This window comes from Galleria mellonella, unplaced genomic scaffold, assembly GCF_026898425.1.
Source record: "Galleria mellonella isolate WM207_F2 unplaced genomic scaffold, CSIRO_AGI_GalMel_v1 utg72, whole genome shotgun sequence".
In the NCBI taxonomy this organism is placed as follows: Eukaryota; Metazoa; Arthropoda; class Insecta; order Lepidoptera; family Pyralidae; genus Galleria; species Galleria mellonella.
The window spans coordinates 320,106-340,975 of NW_026442144.1; the positions used below are offsets into that span (position 1 = coordinate 320,106).

At 31.2% G+C, this 20,870-nt stretch overlaps 1 protein-coding gene across 4 annotated transcripts in view; it reads right to left on the reverse strand.

The window, feature by feature from the left end:
* Nucleotides 1–11,059: 11,059 nt before the first annotated feature.
* LOC113516802 (FYVE, RhoGEF and PH domain-containing protein 6-like) overlaps nucleotides 11,060–20,870 on the reverse strand; it is a 45,045-nt gene continuing 35,234 nt past the window's right edge. Inside the window, exons 7-9 of one of the 4 annotated variants that reach the window (XR_003402243.3) lie at nucleotides 15,831–15,923; nucleotides 14,521–14,574; nucleotides 11,060–11,794 (exon numbers count right to left, since the gene is read on the reverse strand). Coding sequence is in view for 3 of the 4 variants with exons in the window: in XM_026901275.3 (XP_026757076.1) it covers nucleotides 11,712–11,794; nucleotides 15,831–15,923 (176 nt within the window). In the remaining variant the exon portion in view is untranslated. Of the gene's footprint in view, nucleotides 11,795–13,359; nucleotides 13,412–14,520; nucleotides 14,575–15,830; nucleotides 15,924–20,870 lie in introns of all 4 variants that reach the window. The other 3 variants (XM_052900883.1, XM_026901277.3, XM_026901275.3) reach the window with 3 other exon arrangements.

The window sequence follows — 20,870 nt, forward strand, 5'->3', positions numbered from 1 at the left end:
TAATTAAATTATTTCTTAATATTTTATTTCTAAGAGGAGATAATCACCTTCAATCCATCACAAATTCTAGTATATTGTTGTATATACGTAATACTATATATTTGTCAATTATAAATCTATTTTGTTTTTTAACCATCAATGAAACTAACACGGGAATAAATCTTACAATATTAATGCTGTATCAATTTTTTCACAATAGTACTCGATTTTAGTGATAGGTACAAAATTTTAAAGTATATAAAATATAATAAATAGTGAAATTTAACATATTATTGCTTGGAAATGTTCCGTTTATAACTCACTAGCTTTTACCCGCGATTACGTCCGCATGACCGCATATTGATTGACCAGGAAAAACTATCTTTCTCCATTATAAATAGCATTTGTATACCAAATTTTCTGATGATTAGTTGAGTCGTTAAGGCAGTAAGAGGTCATCCAGGATAATTCAGTTACATCTGCTTACACTGTTTAATTTTTTGTTAATTATTTTAAAAAGTTTGTGCAAAACTATACAAAATAACTTCCAAATAACTGTTCCTGATGTTTCACTAATTATTGATGATAAATAGAAACAGTATCGATATCGATAAACACACAGTATGCTCGTTACTATTCTGTTGCAACAGTTCACACAGCGGCTGATTGCTTTGATAATCGTCGACTGAAACCTTACAAAATGACGCAAGAACACCAAACAGCAAGGACCGCTTGCTCGGCACAGGACACTATTATTTGGGCGTTACCCTCCGTTGCTATTCTGGTTTGAAAGCTACTTACGAAATACTGGAAATGGCTTATACACATAATAGTACAGTATAGCTACTGAATCTGACTCTATCTCAGATATGACTTGAGTAGGAAAAACTTCCACCTTACCGGAACCAAATAAAGCTGTATAATATAAGATATGAATATGCTTTATGCTGTGTTTCGATTTGAAGAGTGGGCGACTCTACTATATACTCTATTATGTCCATAGTACTGTTCATGTCTGTAGGTGACGGTTACCACCTTCGGTCAGATAGACCGTCAGCTTGTTTTGCTAAATATATATATATATATATATGTCTAAACAATTATCCATAACAACCCATTATTATCCCACAGCTGGATACAAGTCTTTCCATAAGAAAAGAATATTAGCCTGCCATTACGCTGTAAAACCAGCTTTAATTCAATAAATAAGATATTATTTCGAGTTTTATTTCGCTTATACTTGATATATTGCGCTTTATTCTTTCGCATCCTCTTGTGACATCCTAAGAAAAAAAAAAAAAAGAATGATGATACATAATGTTCTTACTCGACCGTCCACAAAAATAAAAAATATTAATAGCAGCTTATCTATTTCATTTTTGTAACATTCACATATATTTCTATTCCAGAAATAATGTGAACGTACATTTGTGTATGTGTTCTAAATGTTGTAATGTTCGTTAATAAGATCTGCGCTCAGCACGTTATTGTAGCCTTTATGACGCTACAGCGCTGTTTTTCAACGAAATCATTGACACCTTCTGCTCAAACAAAACATGAATATAATTCTTTTATCTATATAATAATACTGTAAAATTAAAAAAAAAATACTGCTACCGATTGAACTCCATTGGATAATACATCATTTTATTGTATAAAAATTCTCGAATTTTGATTATCTCTACTTACTTATTCATACCAGCGATAGTTGGTTATTTTTTTTCTTGGTCTTACGGGTATTATTGTGTTTTAGTTATATATTTTTATAGCATATCACTGTGTCTCGAATACACCTATACAGATATAATTATATTTACAATATAATTGTTAAAATAAAGAATAAGACATTTTTTCTACAAAAAATACAGACTTCAGCCATGGTAAAAGCAGTTATTTTCATTTAAAAACTAAACTACTCAACAGATTTTATAAAATTCTATAGGACCAATCCGAAAGTAAAGTCTTTATTATAAAAAATAATATTTTTCCTATTCGGTTTATAAATGACAGTATTCTAATGTAATAAACATGAAAATATGTAACCGAATTTAAAACCTGCTCCATTTTGAAGTCAATTGAAAAAAAGGAAAATATGATGTAAGTGCTAGGAGTAAAATTGTAAAAAATAATATAATATATAATTATATGAATATAAGTCATATACAACAAGCAATTTGTAAAATTGTTTGCTAGCTTTTAGATAATAATCTTATTTCTCTAAAGAAAAGATTTCAATACACTATTCGCTATCAGAAACGTATGATAATATATGATCCAATAAACCGTAAAGTACACGAGTTTATTTCAAAGTCATTGTTATTCATGCTTCAGTTACGCGGTGGTCTTAAAGAGTTATCTAAGAGGACTTACCTGCAGGTTCTAGTGTCATATTTCAATATTTTTTAACTTAATTTTTAACGTATTTTTTTATTTAAATTTGAATATTAAACAATTTAATGGCTAGCCCACCTGATATAAAGTGTTAACCATCGCCTATAGGCATTAATTTTAAATCACTTAACACTTTACCACCACTACAACCATTTTACCACTTTATTACCACATTCCATCAGATGGACCATCAGCTTATTTTCCATTCAAAGTTGCATAAAAGAAATCTTTTTCATAGATATTACAATTTTATTAAACAATTGAATTTCATGAATATCAAATCTATTTTACTATATTACGTTTCAACATAGGAAAAGTCCAACACAGATAGTGAATTACAGAACAATAAAACTGCCTGACTTGCACGGCATGACTATACTAGTAATGTAAACAAGTCTTTCGAATGCAAAAGCAACTTACATGCATCTATGAAATGCAGTTGTGGAACGAATAGTGTGAACTGGTGCTAAACTACATTTGCCAAGTTACTAACACGGGCCAATCGAAAAATAGAAAGTTGGACCGGCATCCAGACTAACACTGTAACTGGCATTCTTCACAAACTTTAGGTGAGAGATGCTTCTTCAAATTTATTCAGTTTAGTTCAGTTTACACTGGTTTCTCTTTGTGATTCAACGCTTCTGGTGAAATACTACCTGTCATTCCTGTCTTCCAACTCGTATTTATTGAGGTCCGTGGTCATCGAATATTCACTCGCTTCCAACTGAGTTTGTTTAAAATATTTACTAATTTATAAAGTAAATGCCAGCCGGGATTCTTATCCACGAAAGCGTCTTGAGGTAAATTTATTTGTAAATGTAATGTAAATTTATTCCTGGAAACTTTGAAAATAATAAATATTTGAAATGATACTAAACTTTTCGAATGAGATTCCAATTTTAAATAATAAAAAAAAAAACTACAAAATTATTTATATATATATATATTAAACTTAAACACATTTTATATTCATTCTGAAACCATTAATAATTTTACAAAGCAAAAATAATAACTCTGGCATCCGAACGCTCACAGTGCACGGTTTTCATCCAATATCTGTTATCCTTTTAAAGGTCGTACATTTAGAAGCGGCACTTAACGTAGCAAAATAAACCGTCAGTGAGTCGCGTAAACACGGAAACTCCATCCCACAGACGGTATACATACCCGAGGTCATTCAAGTTTCATTACCAATAGCTCCAACCTCATAACTTATTCAGTTAGGGGCAGGTAACGCGTTTTAACATTCAATTTGCTACCTGAAGAAGCGTTATAGCACTGTAAACGCCGCGACTACAAATAATGCCAAGCTGCAATTGTTGACTTTAACATTAGCAATGTCTTTATTATTACAGTTAATGTTTAGAGAGTATACTGTATAAAGTGTATAAGTAACAATCTCTAGTATCTATTAACAAATATTTACTACCAGTTTAATATGCAGTAGGTAATCATTTTATGAATTCATTTAAACCCAATTTTCTATATATCTATATGTATGTTTAATTCAATTCTAATTATATGTGATAATTCCTACAACCTATACATCACCTCAAGGCAAGTGTCATGAACACAAAGACAGCTGGCAACCATAGATGATGAAGTATACAGTCTACCTGACAGTATATGACTACGCGGGAGCTAAGCTAGGGAGGTAAGCTAGTTACCAGCTTAGTCCTTTTGACTTGGCTCAAAGGCATGCTATAAGAATTGTCGACGAACCCAAAAGATAGTGTCGAGTCCCTTAATTTAAGACGAGCCTTTTGCTTCTCTTTACGTCTTCTACCGCCTGTATAATGGATTGTATTCACTATCGCACCACTCGCCATTGGCAGGAAATCCATGATTACATCTTAGAGCCAGAATGGTGACACACGATATGGTTTCAGAGGAGATTCTTCCTACGAACACTCAGATTGTTGAATGATTTTCCTGCTAAGGATTTCACTACAGCATGGGATTCCTTAAATACGGCGTATTAAGGTTTCATCCTAGTGTGACATCCTAGATGTTACAGGCGTAGACGATAATAACTCAGTTTACCATAAGACGGTCCGTATGATTGTTTGCCACCATAGTAGTGTAAAAAAACTTAACAGCTCTATGGAACGTCATAAATATATATATGCATTTCTATAACTTGGAATATTAGATCTTGAATACTAGACTTTTGTAGCTAAAAGCGGAAATCTTCAATTCGGCTGTATTTTTTTATAACCTCATAACTTCGTTAGTTGTAAACCAATATAGAATATTTATTTTTGCTGAAAGGATATAGTTTCAGTTCAATTACAAAAAAAAAAATTATTTAAACTGATTCAGTAGTTTATTAAAATAAAATCACTGGGTTTTGCCACAATTGAAATCTGTTTTTTTCATAAAACAATCTTGACATAATGATAGAGTCAATCCGGCATACAGTTTTCCTGCTGGATAACTATTACCGTAGCTTATAGATATCTGCAAAACTAGAGGTATTACATGCACAGTACTGATCCTGAAACTCTCTGTCGACTGAACATATTTAACTCAGGAACACAACGCTACAAAGCAGCTTTATTCGTCCAAACGATTTTCTATAACATGTAGGTACTTTGTCATTTGTGCATTTTCAATTTTTGATTGAAACATATTATATGCTTATTATTAAACTATGCACTATTTCTCATATATAAGATACAATTAGTCCATCTTAGAGAACATTGTATACAATGAAAGTGATCAAGACACTTGACAACAGATGACGCCACCATCACTTGATTTGTAGGAATATGATTAGTGTTACCTGAAGCGAAAGTCACCAACTACTATGTACAGACATATTAAAGAAATTAAATTAACGTAAGTACGGCAATTTATTTTATTAAAACTAAGCGTTTAGAAAATTCTGTATTACTACATTTGGTTTGACCTTATAAAAGTAATTTATAATGCAGTTGTCATTAAATCTAAAATTTTAGTTTTAATATTTTATTTAATTTATTATAAATAAATCTGTAAACATTTATCGGCATATGTTTTATATATGTACTCAAATTAAAATTTAACAGAAGTCACCTCTAATTTATTCCGACTTTCGAGCCTACCTATTGAGATTAGTTTAGTAGTTAAAAATGCAAAATGTACTTTACAGTTGCGACACCTACCGTGTCTGTACTACATCCTTTATGCACATACGTAATAAAAAAAAGCATTACGGGAGGACCATCAAAATATCTATTACAAACAAGGTATAGCAGCCACACCCTCAAATACTACACCTGACTATTACAACCTATTACTTAAGCCACATACACACTCGGCCATAAAACCAAGAAAGTAGTTTTAAGGAAGCCCGCGACAGCTATTGCGGCCCCTTATTACCCGTCACAAAGCCGTCCTTATTACGCTACACAAACAAGTTATTCGTTTCAAATTGAAAACTTTCCACCCCACTAGCCATACAGAGGCTGTGTCCCATAAATTCCCGCCAATTTTGTTTTATTTCGCGATGCAGGCACGGTAATAAAAGTAAGCTGGACGTGAGACAAAGCCCCTAGCTGGGATTACGCGGCCATCGCAATGGATCAGTGCTAGCAGTGATATGGTGTCTAAACAACACCTGACTAACTGCATCCTGTTATTTAGATACTAGTCAACCACAAACGCAACTATCAGTTAGGAGTTGCGCTTCCATCGATTTGAGAACAATTGTCGTTCCTATCAGTAACTTCAAAACAAAAGATCTAACTGTTGTTATTTCGATATCAAAATTGCAATACTTTGTAATTAATTCATTTGAATTTTGTTCAGAGAGCGTCATCACAGTGATGTATACTTACCGATTTAAGTCTTAACTCAGAAGTGAGTTTATAAATTTGAAATTGTGAAGCCTTGCAGTGGGACTATTATTTAACTGTTAAAGGTTATATATAAAACAGATTTCAATTTGATTATATATAATATATTATATACCAAATATATTAATTTTCTAATTGAAGTAAGTTATTCCTCAGACCAAAGTTTTGACTTAAAGGGGTAGAAGAAAATGCTGACTTGTACAAAAAGTGTAATATGATTAAAAGATATGTAATGTAATATAATACTTTAATAAGTATATGTTGCCTAAAATATAAGAATAAACTGTCGTGTAATTTTCCAATAGTTAGTTTAGTAGTTAGTATAATAAATCACTTCACAAATCCAATCCTGAATTTATAACCCGTTCACTGAGTTCACTGTAATAAAAGTTACCGATAACTTTAAAACAATAGCAGATAATGTAACTGTTCCCACTTAAAAGATTTCAGAAACTTTAAAATTGAAATGTTAGCGACAAAGTTTCTCAGTGACCTAATACTGAGTAAATGAAATAAATGAGTTCGAATAGTAAAGTTGAACAATGCACGGTATGCATTCGCGCAGGTGCACCGTCCTGGAGATTTTCCAATCTCATCCATTCTATTGTTGGCAATGCAATACCCAACAGAAGGCCGCATATGTGATCTTTACTGTGTTCATTGTTCTACTAGTTCCTATACAGTACGTGTCGCGTAAGCAGAACGCTAATCTGGATGCTGCGATGCCTTTCCTTTTTACTTGTTCAAAGCTTTTTATTTTTCTTATGTTTCATTGAAAATGTTATTTAAACAAGAGGATTTTTCGCTTTTGTATCATAGCCCTTATTCTACTTGTTTAAATAGTTATTCAAGTAAAAATAATGCTGAAAACTTGCATGATGTTACAAAAAAGTGTGGTGACGTTCATTATTCTTATTCTCATTCATATAAAAATCGTGGGGAACCACTAAAAGTCTAACAAAAAAATAGAGCATTTGATATAGAAATCCTAAGTGATGTATTAAAATTTAAATGTCACTTTTTCTACTTTTAAAGAAAAACTAGAATAGGTAGTTTTAATGAAGTGTGTCCAACAGTTTTCCCAAGCAGCACTTTAAGATATAGCAGGTGAAAGCGGCGGTTTTTATGAAAACTAAAATAAAATTGCTACGCGTGAACAAAGAGAGCTCATAAATGCAACCACATCACATGAACTATGTTGGCGCAATAAGTAACTCTATTCGTATAAAACAAAGTTCATATTTATATTGTCTTGGGTTTTTAGTGAACAAAACAGCGCCTGGTTTACGGATAGGATTGCAAACAGTTGCTGTGTCCAACGGTTATGATCCGCCGTTTCAGCAACACGCCAAATTTGGTCCCCCCATAAAAATAAAAAGCAAAGTAGTCTGGTATAACACGTGCTGTGAAGTTTATTTATTTCCACAAGATCCAGACAACGTCTTAGAAGCTCCTTAGAGACAAGTTTTTTAAGATGTTCTGAAAATGTATATTTTTTACAATGTATAGGTACTTAGTGTTACTGATTGGAAATCGTTTTATTTTATTCCGCTATAATTCGTATCAGCTCAATATCAAAACGTTCTTATTCTTAAGAATATTCGTAGTGAAGTTAAATAAACTAAATGTAATCAATATTTTTGCAAAATAATATAAAATAAACAAAAGTATCATAATATGTATATGTATATATTATTTTTTCTTTTGAGCGGTGATGTCATATACCCTTGACAGTTCATACTTAGATTGCTTAATTAGAATTACTATGCTTAATTTCACTTCAATTAGTGTCAAGTTGTAGGCGTATGGGTCCCGGCATAGAATGGATCACCCTTTCCCGTGGATATTTTAAGAGGCGACTGAGGGAACTTAATGGTCGAAGTATAAGCAGCAGCGAAAAAATATATATTTACTTTTATTTCGTTGATCAAAAATATAAAATACGAAATTATAGGGAACAGACAACAGACCCATTAATACAAGTTAAAGGCGGTAGAACAACAAAATAATAACGTCACTAATACTTAATAGGTGACACGAAAGAGCTTGGTGACCAATTAATTTTTGCTGAGGCCTCGGTTTATGTTTTCCCGGATAAATAAGGAGATTTAGCGGCGAGACCCGGAGCGGACTCGTAAAATAGCTAGCTCGTAACCAAGCGTGACCTATGACCAATCCCCTAACTAATGTTTCTCGATAATTTTATTTTCACCTTCCTCTTATTGCAGTTGTGTTTGTCACCTTAATATTGAATAATCTCAAATATTGTATGACTAAAGTGCAGTATCGATTTATATTATACAGACTTTAATACTTCAAGTAACCCGATATGCCTATAAGTCAGCTACCCTTAGAACATGTAAAATGCATGCCATATCTCGTACTTCTCTTGAAACTATGTAGTAATAATTATAAGTATAGTAAATTCCACTAATAATTACAAATCTAAAAATTTGATATTTGGAAATTTAAAAATTGTTACATAGTGATATTAATCATAGCTCTATGGTCTGATCAAGACCTAATTGAAAACAGGTTCCATTTAATCCCAATTCACAAAGTTATGCTTGCACAAAAATAGTTAAGAGATAAAAAATTTGTGCTTATACAACTGGTTGTATTCTCTAAAATATTATTACAATACTCACCATCACATCCAAAACGTTACCATCAACCGATAATCACTCATTGGAATCTATGTATCAAAACGTACAGTCCAGTTTTAGAAAAGTTTAAATACATTATACATGGAATTCATTTCCATGCATATTCATTTTTAATAAATATTTCTTATAAGTTTCTTATATATAAGTTTTAAGACTTTAGAATATCCATATATAAAATTCAATGCCTCAATGCATAAACCTGCATCGTATCAACAGGCATTCCGTTGCATTTTATTTTCATGGAAAGGCGATGAGGCCAGGCGATGACTAAATAATGACCAGGATAACGCAGTTTTATTGCCGCCTCCGTGTTGCGAATATATAAATGAAACCTCAAGGGAGTGTTAAAGACGCCGCCAAAGAACTCCTGTCGAAACAAGTCGGGCTCAGAGAAATGGCGCCGTAAACCTCCCCATCCGCTGAGACGTCATTTCGCGCTTTCCTCGAAACTGTTCCTTGGAATACAAAAAATAATAAGAATAATAATTGTGAAAACCTTTGAACAACTCACGTCAAATTCTATTTTCAAATTTGAATATGACGATTATTTTGGAAAGGTTCACTCTCTATTTATATATTCGAAACTATAATATTTTACGACTAGAGGTAATGAAATTTGAACAGTCTTTTCGAGGTAGGTAGGCAAACGTGCATTTAATACTAGACATTTACTGCTCGTTCGTTTATTTTTACCCTGTAAAATTACAACTAATTTTGTTACACAAATTATTCTTCCTTATGTGAGCAAATAGTTAACAATCATAAATGGAACATAAGTAGGCAACTGAATTTCGACATAAGAGAATATTAAAGTGCAAATAAGAACAAGAATTAGTTTACTTTATGCATTTAATAATAGCGGCTCGGAGAGCTCACTGCTCCAGTCCAAATTGTGATTCCACGGTGTTAAAATATTAAAACTTTAATTGTATTCCGACGCCCGACTCCATAGCCGTAAAGAAGCCGGCGGGGCGCTCCGTTGATACACTATTAATGCAATTGTTCGAAAACAGCGCAAGGCAATAAAATTTAGCCTTCAGGTAGAATATTCCGCCCCACTTCGCAGGCATAGCTATAATTTTTCGCATTGCGGATTTCAAGTACCTAGAGATATTTCAATGTTTTATTTTACATTCTTTACAAAAAAATATTTAGTCCATTTCAAAGATACAGCCGAATATAATCACTGTGGATGGTGACTACTTATATTTTAAGTATGCGTTTCTAATAGCACCAACGTTTAATTTACTAGTTCTATTATTAATAAAAAAAAAGCTATATATTTAATTTATCATAATTGCGTTCAAGGAGTTTGCAATTGCACAAAAAGAATACCCTTTTTTTCTGCAACTTCGAATGGCAAACAAGCTGACAGCCCATCTGATGGAAAGTGGTAACCGTCTCCTATAGACATGAACAGTACCGTGGACATAACAGATGGATGGTAATGGAATGGTAACCCCGACTGCGCTAATGGTATACTCTGGCGGGGCACCAGTGAGGGATGATACATGAGATTGAAAAGGCAAGTCAGTAGTTAGCCCATCGTGATGACTACACTTGAAATTTAGTACGATGTTTTCCAGGCGGAACCACGTGGAGATCGACCTGTTAGGGTATATTGTTAGCAATGGAAGTGCTAATCCGCATTACTAACAATCCCTTCCCCCCCGGACTCAGGTGTTATTCCTCTGTACCCTGTAAATTCACTGCCATATCCCACTCTTCAAACCGAATCATAACCATACAAACACAACTAACTGCTTAACGATAGAAGCGCGAATGGGACAGAATAATTATTCCGATAGTTTTAATCATTTGATGTGTCACCCTAAGTTCTTTACTTCTATATAAAATGTAGAATTTTTAAATTATATATACAAATTTTAAATATATATTATATTAACATAATATTACAATAATAGCATCTATTATTGTATAAATTATTTTTCCTACAAAAATGGAAGCTATATTTAGTAAGGTTACTATGACACTTTTGGTCATTCAAACTGTTATTTTAAATCTAACACACAAATTCTAAATATACCCTATCTCTATAAGTACTTTATGATATGCCCTGACATCTTAGATTAAGAACATACAACACATTCCTTAATCTAAACCTGACATCATCTCTTATCTGACAACTTGAGGATTTGATTGATTTAAAATAAAACAGAAAAATGCTGTCAATGATTATTTTATTTTGATAATTATTTTGTTGATATACTATCGTCTATAATAACAATAATAATTATTTACAAAAATCTAAACATTAAATAACATAATATATTCAACATATTAATGACTGATATTTCTACAATAATAGGAAATTAAATATATTTTCGAATAACATATTTTTTTTAATATATATAAAATTCTGTTACGACTTTTTGGCGACCCTTAAGTTTATGACCCGTTAGGGCTTTGTCGTTTTGTTCTTTTTCTACTTTCAATATGTTTATCACTAATACACGAATAGTGACATAAACATATTTATAACGCTAAAAATATCTAAGCATTCATGTACCTATATTTGCATTATCCATTAAATATGTCTTTGGCAATAATATAATAAATGTATGATTATTCCCCTATCTCCTCATTTTATCAAATTTCATACCTAGTTTATTCTCTGCTCCCACTTAATCTTAGACATAAACAACATTAATATTATGCTTACATGTATTTTAAATTTGTATAAAAAATAAATGTTAATACTTTTTGCAATTTACAATCCTTGCGAATCAATAGAATCAGGATTATTTATATTTGGCAATGATAACCTATTATTAAAAATAACACATTGAAATGCATCAACTACATTATTGTCAAGTCATTCACAATACCACGTGGTCCTTCGTATCTTCTTCTCTCCATTATTACGAACCTCGCCTGGTACTCCCCGAAGTGAGTTATCTAAAAAAATAACAAAAATATAATTACTGCGTATATCCACGGCAACAAAATAAATTTAGTAAATATTTACAAACACCAGGTCATTGAGATTTTATATTTATTTCAATTATAATATTTTTATATTAATATTGAACTAACAAGGGGATAAATTGTAAAAAACTTCACCGAAATCGGTTCAGAATTGGCGAAAATACATTATTTATCTTTAGGGTCTTTTTTTAGTTCTGAGTTCTAACAATATGATACAACGTGATACAATGTTTCACTTTCACATCAAAAAGAGGAAAGTTCATGATATTTTGGCCCATTCTGAACCAAATTTGCTAATTCTTTTACATTCAATATGGTTTATTTACATATCGTAAAAATATTTCCATAATTGAAGTCACAGTTTTTGTATAATAAAACCTTAAATTATTAATATTACCAAAAATTAAAAAAAAAGAACGTTACACATATCAATCTATATATTTTGTATTATCTTAGGTATGTATCTACTTAGATATGTCATATAAAAACGTAATATCAACAATAAAATATCATATGTCAGAGATAGGTCGGTTGAATCATACTACATTACATAATTTAAGGTTTTTTTTTAATAAAACCGTGCTTCAATCTTGACCATATTAGTATTAAACCATCAGAGAAAAAAACCTTACAAAATAATCATAAAAACACGTCTCAAAAACATAAAAAAAGAATAGTAAAAGCCAGAGAATCTTACATGAATATGATTCAAACACAATAACTAAATATTATATTAAACTGTGCAAAATACCACCATATACTAATTTAACTATTTTTGCCTTTGCATTAATTTGTCATGTTGTATCTGATATAAACTTTATATAAACTTGTAATACAACAAATTACATCCCAACTTATAATACCAAAAGTAGTTTAGAGATACGAACAGACTTCACGGATCTCACTGTGACGCTCATCATACTATTCCTACCATACTCTTGCATTCCTAAAGTATCATTTGTGAAAACTAAAGTGTTACATCCCATACACATTAATTTTACTACCACATCCCACTCCCTAAAACGACTTAACCATGCAAGCAGAGGCAAACGCTTATCCAAACAACTTTTGCACAAAATCTCCATGTGATAAATCTTTGTGATAATAAATTAAATAAACTATAATATATCTATATGTATTATTTTTTATAATTACATACAAAAAATACTCAATAGAAGCTTAAAAGAAAGAAAAACATCCAAATTATAATAATTAGAAGAAAATATCACCACCTTTGTACCGACTGTGTATTTAAGAAATGATGACAAACACACAGTCAGTAAAATGACTATTAATATAATAATAACAAAAAAAAGTAATAAGACAAACAGTTTATGAAACCCCTGAATACATTTCACACAGAAAAAGTAAGTACATAAAAATATGTTTAAGAAAAATGAATGGAAATAAGAAATGAATAGAGTGCAAGCATTGAAACAATACGGATTTCATGATGTCTGCGTCCAAAAGCTAAGGGAATATAGAGCCAAACCTTGTTTTAAATTAGATTGGAAGATTGCCTAAAGTTTACTGACCTACAAGCAAATCAGTGGTGCAACCTCACGATTACGAAACCGTCTAATAGACCTGGAGGAAAGATGTTTGTATAAAGCTACATAGTTATGTTATTAAGAAACCTAATTAAATATTTAGTTAAGAAATTAATACTATTTAATTCTGTATTAATACGAACGACTTCAATTATAAACGCACTGATATACAATGAGATGTTTCGTAGATAACCTACATTGTAAATATCTGTAGTTTTGTTCTTCAAAGAAAAACAACGGTTTTTTCCTCACTAAATTAAAATAGGACAAACACTGGAATATTTGTTCTTATCGATTTGAAAAAGAATTGTGAAAATCGGTTCATTGATTAAATTGGCATCGTAATCGTCGCAAAAAATAAAAAACAGATAAATTGAGATCACCTCTTCCTTTTGAAATTCACTTAAATAAACGACTGGACTAATTTGACTGTTTTTTAAATGCTCGTAAAAGTCGAATTATGGTGTTCAGGGAACGGCAAAAATTTTATTTGGATTGGAGAATCGGAATTGTAAGAAATCAAATGTCTGTACATTAGGAAATTTTACAGAAAAATTAACTACAGAGTTTAAAAATAAACAACGAAAACTAATTCGGGTGGAATCTATAGGTAGAAATGATACTTGTTTGTTTATTAACGCATTACTAAAAATGGCTTAATAAGAATATAAACAAATACACAATAAATTATTTCCACTACCATAAGTCGCGGACACAACCAGTGTATTTATTATAAAGAATAGAAAGAATATGGGCATGTACATATACAGAATTATTCGTAATAACCAAGCCAAAAACCCAATGATTTCATTTAATTGAACACCTTCACACCTTGGAGTCACCTTTAGTTAATAGACGAGAAATAAAAAAATATCTACTTTTTGTACAACTCGAACACTCACGTGACAATTTAAAATGAAAAGTTCTGAAAGTATTTTGAGATATCGATTGTTCTTCTTGTGACAAGTGATATAAATTAATGAATAACCACTATCAGTGGTTTTTGGCTTGATATGCTCATTACGATTAACCCTGCATAATTATAGACGAGATTCAGAAAATTTGAGTGTGTAAAATGTCTTTTGATATAAACGAACAATTGACATCTATTAGGTACATCACAATTTTGATAGAAATTTATATTACCTACACTTTGTATTTTATTATAATGGATTTGGATTTATTTCTTCTGTGTTAATTCTGAAAAACAAAAAAATATATAGGATATTATTGAAATATGTATGTTGTGTAATGCAAAAATAAAAAAAATATTTTGTACTAGAAGCTTTAACTAACCTATGTGAATAAAATTTAAATTGTGTAAGTACCTAATATGAGTACAACGGCGGTTTAGGCTGTTATTGTGTTGGTGTAATGATTCAATATGATCAAATGTACAATTAACATTTATCAAGCTTACGTACAATTTACATCGAAAGGTGCGCATCGGGCGCAACACATCACTTTATACAATACAATACAGTAAATAAAATTAAAATATTTTTTTCATATTAAAATTTTATATTGCACTAAACTTACACAACTTGGAATCTGGACGGATGTGCGCATAATCTATTATACTACTAGTTTCCAGATTGAATATTATTTTAAAATTATTGTAAAAATATTTTCAATTTCTCCAACGCATTAAAAAATGCACTCCGGTGCGCCAGGTGCGCCTTTCGGTGTATTTTCAACATTATAATATTATTTCATACAGCGAATTAAAAAAAAAGTATTTTCTTTCCTACTCTTATATACATTTAAATCACATACAATATATTTTAGAGTTTTACTCTTCATTTAAAAGTTTCGTCTTGTCGGTACAACTAATTCATGCATTTTCTTCCAGGCAGCTCTATTCCATGCCATATATTTGACCTCCCCATACGACATGATACCTAGCGTTTCCTTTGTCTGTTCCATGTAGTTATTCCTCGGCCTTCCTTTTCCTCTTTTGTCCTCTATTTTTCCTTCTACTATACTCTTTAAAAAATCGTCATATGGTATAAAGTGGCCCAGCATTTTGCTTCGCCTATTCTCTATTGTTCAATTTCTATGGCAGTAAAATCCGCAAAATTTTAAAAATAATGCAATGAATTATCGTACTATGAATAATATGGTAATTCATATACATACACATTTTAATCTCATAATTACACAGATGTCTCTACTGACCTATAAACTGCTAAAATCTAAAAGATTATTTTTACATTATTTATACGATTGCATCTAAAAATGATATGTACTATACATAATTTCTGAACAAATATGTGATTTAGGCGTGCACAAACATAGATTTTAAGAAAAAACCATCTGAAACGGAAGATAGTAAATTCCACGCAAATGCAGTGAATAATGTAAAAGAAGCCTACACAGATTAATGTTTAGTATTATATTCCAATCTAAATAAATTCAGTTAATCTGATAAGAAGGAAAACATTTTGCCTACTTACATTTATCATCGTTTCTGCCGTCACTGTCGTCGGACTGTTGCGTATTCATCGAAATCGTCGAGATCCGTTTCTTGCGCTGCTCCATCAACAGTTCTGAAATGAGACCATTGTTTTTATATAATAAATATAATATGTAATGATGTTTGAGTTCACTTACTGTATAAACGATTTTTTTTTCTTCGAGTAATCCGATCGATTTTACTTTTTAATTACCCGGTAAATTAAAACAAAATTATTATAAATTCGTCACCGGAATAAATCTTAGTATAGATATCTTCAAAAATACGAATACATCTAGGACAAATTATAACAACTTATAGATATTAAGATCGATTCTGAGATAGGTTTAGAGAAAGACGCCTTAAAATCGGGCCTGTTTGTTATCGGGAACTAATTGTAAATATAATTAAATGTTATTATACAAAAATACCATGCCACGATATTCGTTCACGCTAATCTCAGAAACCGCTCGACCGATTTTAATGACATTTTGTGTTTATTATCTGTTCCAATTTGAGACATATCATAGTTTTTAGACCGATATATGATAAAAAAAGCTGGTGTGTTTGTATAGGTTTGTACAATGTTGGCCCGATCTGCTATATTTCGTAGTATATTTTCATTATGTACACCTATTATTCATGTTTCACTTATTGAAATGATAATTTACATCTCATTATAATAAAAAGGATTTCAACACTAATCACCATTAAAATCATTAGAACAAGAAAATTGTATCAACATAAGTGCCAAGTCCCTATCAGTCTAAACCGCACCTGCCTAAGTAGGTTTACTGATAAACCTCAAGCCCGATAAGAAGTACCTGCGTTCCACGAAATGTTGCGACATATTTACAATTAATATTCAGATTCAAATATGAGAAATACGAATTTAGAAACGTAATATCCTAACCAATATTATAAACGTGAGAGTGAGTTTGTTTGATTGTTACCTTGCGTTATACACTTACTATATGAGATGGAGAAGGATATAGCCTACTATTTATCCGGATCAGAAAACATATCTCGGTCACGCAAACAAAATCACGGGTAAAAGCTAGTCTTTTATAGTCCTATAACATACGAGTACTAGGTAAAAAATTTAATCTAATATCTGATAATTAAATGCGTTTATCGGTTTATATATCTTTTTTAATGTTTGTTATAAATTAACGCATAATAAATACAAACTATTCTAACAATGTATTGTCATCAATACACCTGTTACCCCCGTGACTGTCGTAACAGTCGACTAAGAGAAGGTGAAGGATGGGCAACAGCGTCATTTTTAAAACACAGACAAAACTGCCCTTATGAGGAAGACTTATGTTCAGCAGTGGACTGTTAGCGGCTAAAATAATAATGGTTATCATTCTTCATTATTAGTATTTAAGGTTATGAATTAAATTGCACTATGACGAAGAACTAACACAATGGTTATCAGTAATGTATTGTTTGAATAGTTTCTCCATATCAAACCGAGGAATTATTGTTCAGTACCTCTACTAATGATATGGGAAGGATTACACTTGCAGTAACACATCTTTCAACACCAATATGTATTATTTCACTTTATTTAATAATCGATACTTTTCAATAAAACATAATGCATGTATATTCAGTAGAGAAAGATTCCCTGCAGACAGCAAGATTTTATGACTAAAACTAGAATAAATTTCTAATATACTTGTAATTAAACAAGTTATTTTTATTTAAAAACTAAACTACTAAACCATTTTTGACAAAATTTGTATGAGGCCAATCTGTAAGTATATTTTTTCACATAAAAAATTAATCAAATCAGTTTACAATCGACGGAGTAATAAAGTAACAAACACACGACAAAATGCAACCGAATTGAGAACCTTCTTCATTTTGAAAACAGCAACGTCTATTGTAAGAATTTTTTTTTAATGTGTGATATTGACATGGTAACCCCGTCTGCGCTATCGGTATACACTGGCGGGGCACCAGTGATAGATGACTGATGAGGATAAAATCAGGTCAGTTAGCCGATCCTGACGAATTCAACTGGAATAAGACAAGATGGTTTCCAGGGGCAACCACGTGGAGGTCGACTTGCCAGGATATATTACTAGTAATGGAGCTATATGACCCCATTACTAACGATACCTTCACTCTCCCCCTTGTAAGAAAATTAATATAATTAATACAAGAAAAAAAATTGATAAAAGTCGATTTAAAATTGGCAAAAATATAAAGTAACAAAACAAAAACAATTTAAGAAACCCTGCCTTTCTTCTTTTTTAGTCTCTTAAAATATGGAGAAGAAATAATTACAAATAAGCAACACACACGTGATATTCCTAAGAAGTTTAAACTCTACATGAACGGAATTTGCTATGAACCCGCCGGAGTGCCATAGGAAAAATAGATGACCAATTATATTATATTACAATACTTTTATATTTTTTCTCACTTTCCCTTTAAATTTCTTATCCATGCTGGTCACTTCGTTTGAGACATAGTTGGTTTTCTTTGCTCTTTTAATACAGTTAATTTATTTGATATAATAATATTTTATATATTTATGTATGTGTATTATGTATGTGTTTGTATTAGTCCAATTATATGTTTATAATGTATAAATATGTTAAATATTAGTTCATATTTTCTTAATTCTTCAACGCAGTGCCTACCCATTTCTCTGTTTACAATATGATTGACTGGTAGAGATTACAAATATACATTACACTATGCATTAAATTTTTAATAAAATATTCAAACTTGTCATGACTCCCAATAATGAGGTTTCCGACGAAAGCAGTTGTACCTTTAACTTTTATATTAATAGACAACAAAATTATCTGATAAAGAGGTTTATTTTTATGGTTTCGTTTATTTAACACGTTATCAAACTACTTGTAACACTATAAAGATTATACTCCGTCTACTAAACGAAGATAAAGAGATTTATACATTATGTATAATATTTTTAAAATAATCTTATACCAGTGGTCAATCCGTGGTCAAAATACAACCATAACATATATTGTAATAAATGAATTTATTATGGTTATATTTGACATTCAGTAAGACTATAGACAAATAATATTAAAGACAATATTAATCTATTCTCAATCTAACCACAAACTTTAACAATAAACAAAAGAGCGTATATGTATGCGTGTGTCAAATACATGCAAGTGTGTGTAATGATGTTTTTTTATTGTTTTAATATATTTTTATGCATAATTTAAAAGAAAATTAGCATTCTGCACTCCTTCTAAATATAAACTAAGTGTCCCAAATTTCATACTCCTCCGTCCGAGCTATTTTAGTAAAAAAGGGTACAAAGTTTTTTACTTCACGTATTGATATATAGATAGCTTGTAGTTAATATTTTATTTGAAATTACACTTTGTTACAAACAAGATTATTTTAATAAAACTTTAACATAAAAAGTATTTTGCATTTGTAATACGAGTAATAGATTAGGATGTACTTTGTATCGATGCTATTGTAATTTAATATCCTTATAAATTGCTATTACGAATAGGGACTAAAGCAATTTGTTGACGGCACGAGTAACCGGTCTACAAATAGAAGTAGCATGATCTAAAGAGATATGAAAGAGCAAATAGTCTCTTTGTCATAGTAAAAGAAAATATTATAATCGATAGTAAATCAAATAAAATTTATAATATTTATATAAGTACACTAATCAAATACTCCAATACAGTAATCACAAGCATACTTACGTGACTGACTCATTTACAAATCACGACATGTTTTCCAATGTGTTTCACACTAGACAAAAGGCTATTGTACTATTTGAGGAAATGGCAATTGTCCCTAAATAGCCATGTGGTAACAAAGAAAAGCGTTACCAGAAAGATTTAAATGCCAGTTTACTCTTATCTGAATAATCTCCGCGAGGAATGTGGAATGGTAAAAGCGCGAGTCAGAGACGATCGCACTTTCGTTGTAACGTTTGCAGCGTTCCCTTGTGTAATTATCAGAAAGGAACGGTCGTTTGCGCGGAATAATAGTACTTACAACACATTTCAATGCAATAAATAGTAAACAAAACAGAATAATTAAGTAGCAAAGCGTGCGACCTTTTCTCTTTATTAGCAGAGTTTCAGCGGTCTCGATATCGCAATGGTTCAGTAAGATTTTTTCGCATGTGACGATGTTAATGTAAATAAAGTATCGAATATAATGTTCTCAAATATGGGCATTCAAAACACCAAAATTAGATGTTCAGTCTTCAGATATATATTGTTCAAATATTCTACACGTTCCTTTAAGAACAAAAAGTAACTAAATGTATTGTTGTTATATTATAAAAATATACAAAAAATTATATATATTTGCCGTATCGTCTGAGCTAAACATAAAGAAGAAGAAGGAGAAATTGTTTTATAAATATAGATTGCAGATACTGTTTCTTTCTTAATAAAACCCTACATTGCATAAAAAACCTAACTTCAAACTTTTATTCTGCTATTTTATTACACTAGAACACACTTACACATAAGCAAAATTGTTCAATAAAAACGAGCAACAAATGCAAGATACAAATCGAATAGAAAAAAATATTTCCGGCGCGTTCCCACAGATGCAGCTCAGTGCACATGCAAGTCGACAAGTGTCCAATAAAAAACACAGTCGTCGACCCCGAGTGCGTCAGACATCAGTGACGATAAAGAACCTCGCAGTTCTTCCGTCACGCACGAGCACAGGGAGCAGATGACGATCAATTAAAAAGTTTGTTCGCATTAACTATGCGGGATTAGTTCGGTTAGGCTTGCGTGCCAGATGGATTCAACAAGTTTCTTTATGAGAAATAGGCTCGACTCAACTTCGGCCAGGAGTCTCGATGGACAGAGGTCACCGACCGAGCATTAACTATACGAATAGCCCTCAAGATTATATTGCTTGTATTAATATTATCTATATTATTGCCTTTATGATCGAGTAACATTCCGTTTATACATTTACATCCACAATGAACATATTAGAATTACTTTATGTTAGTAATAGTCAGGCTAACATTCTCATAACAACATTAACC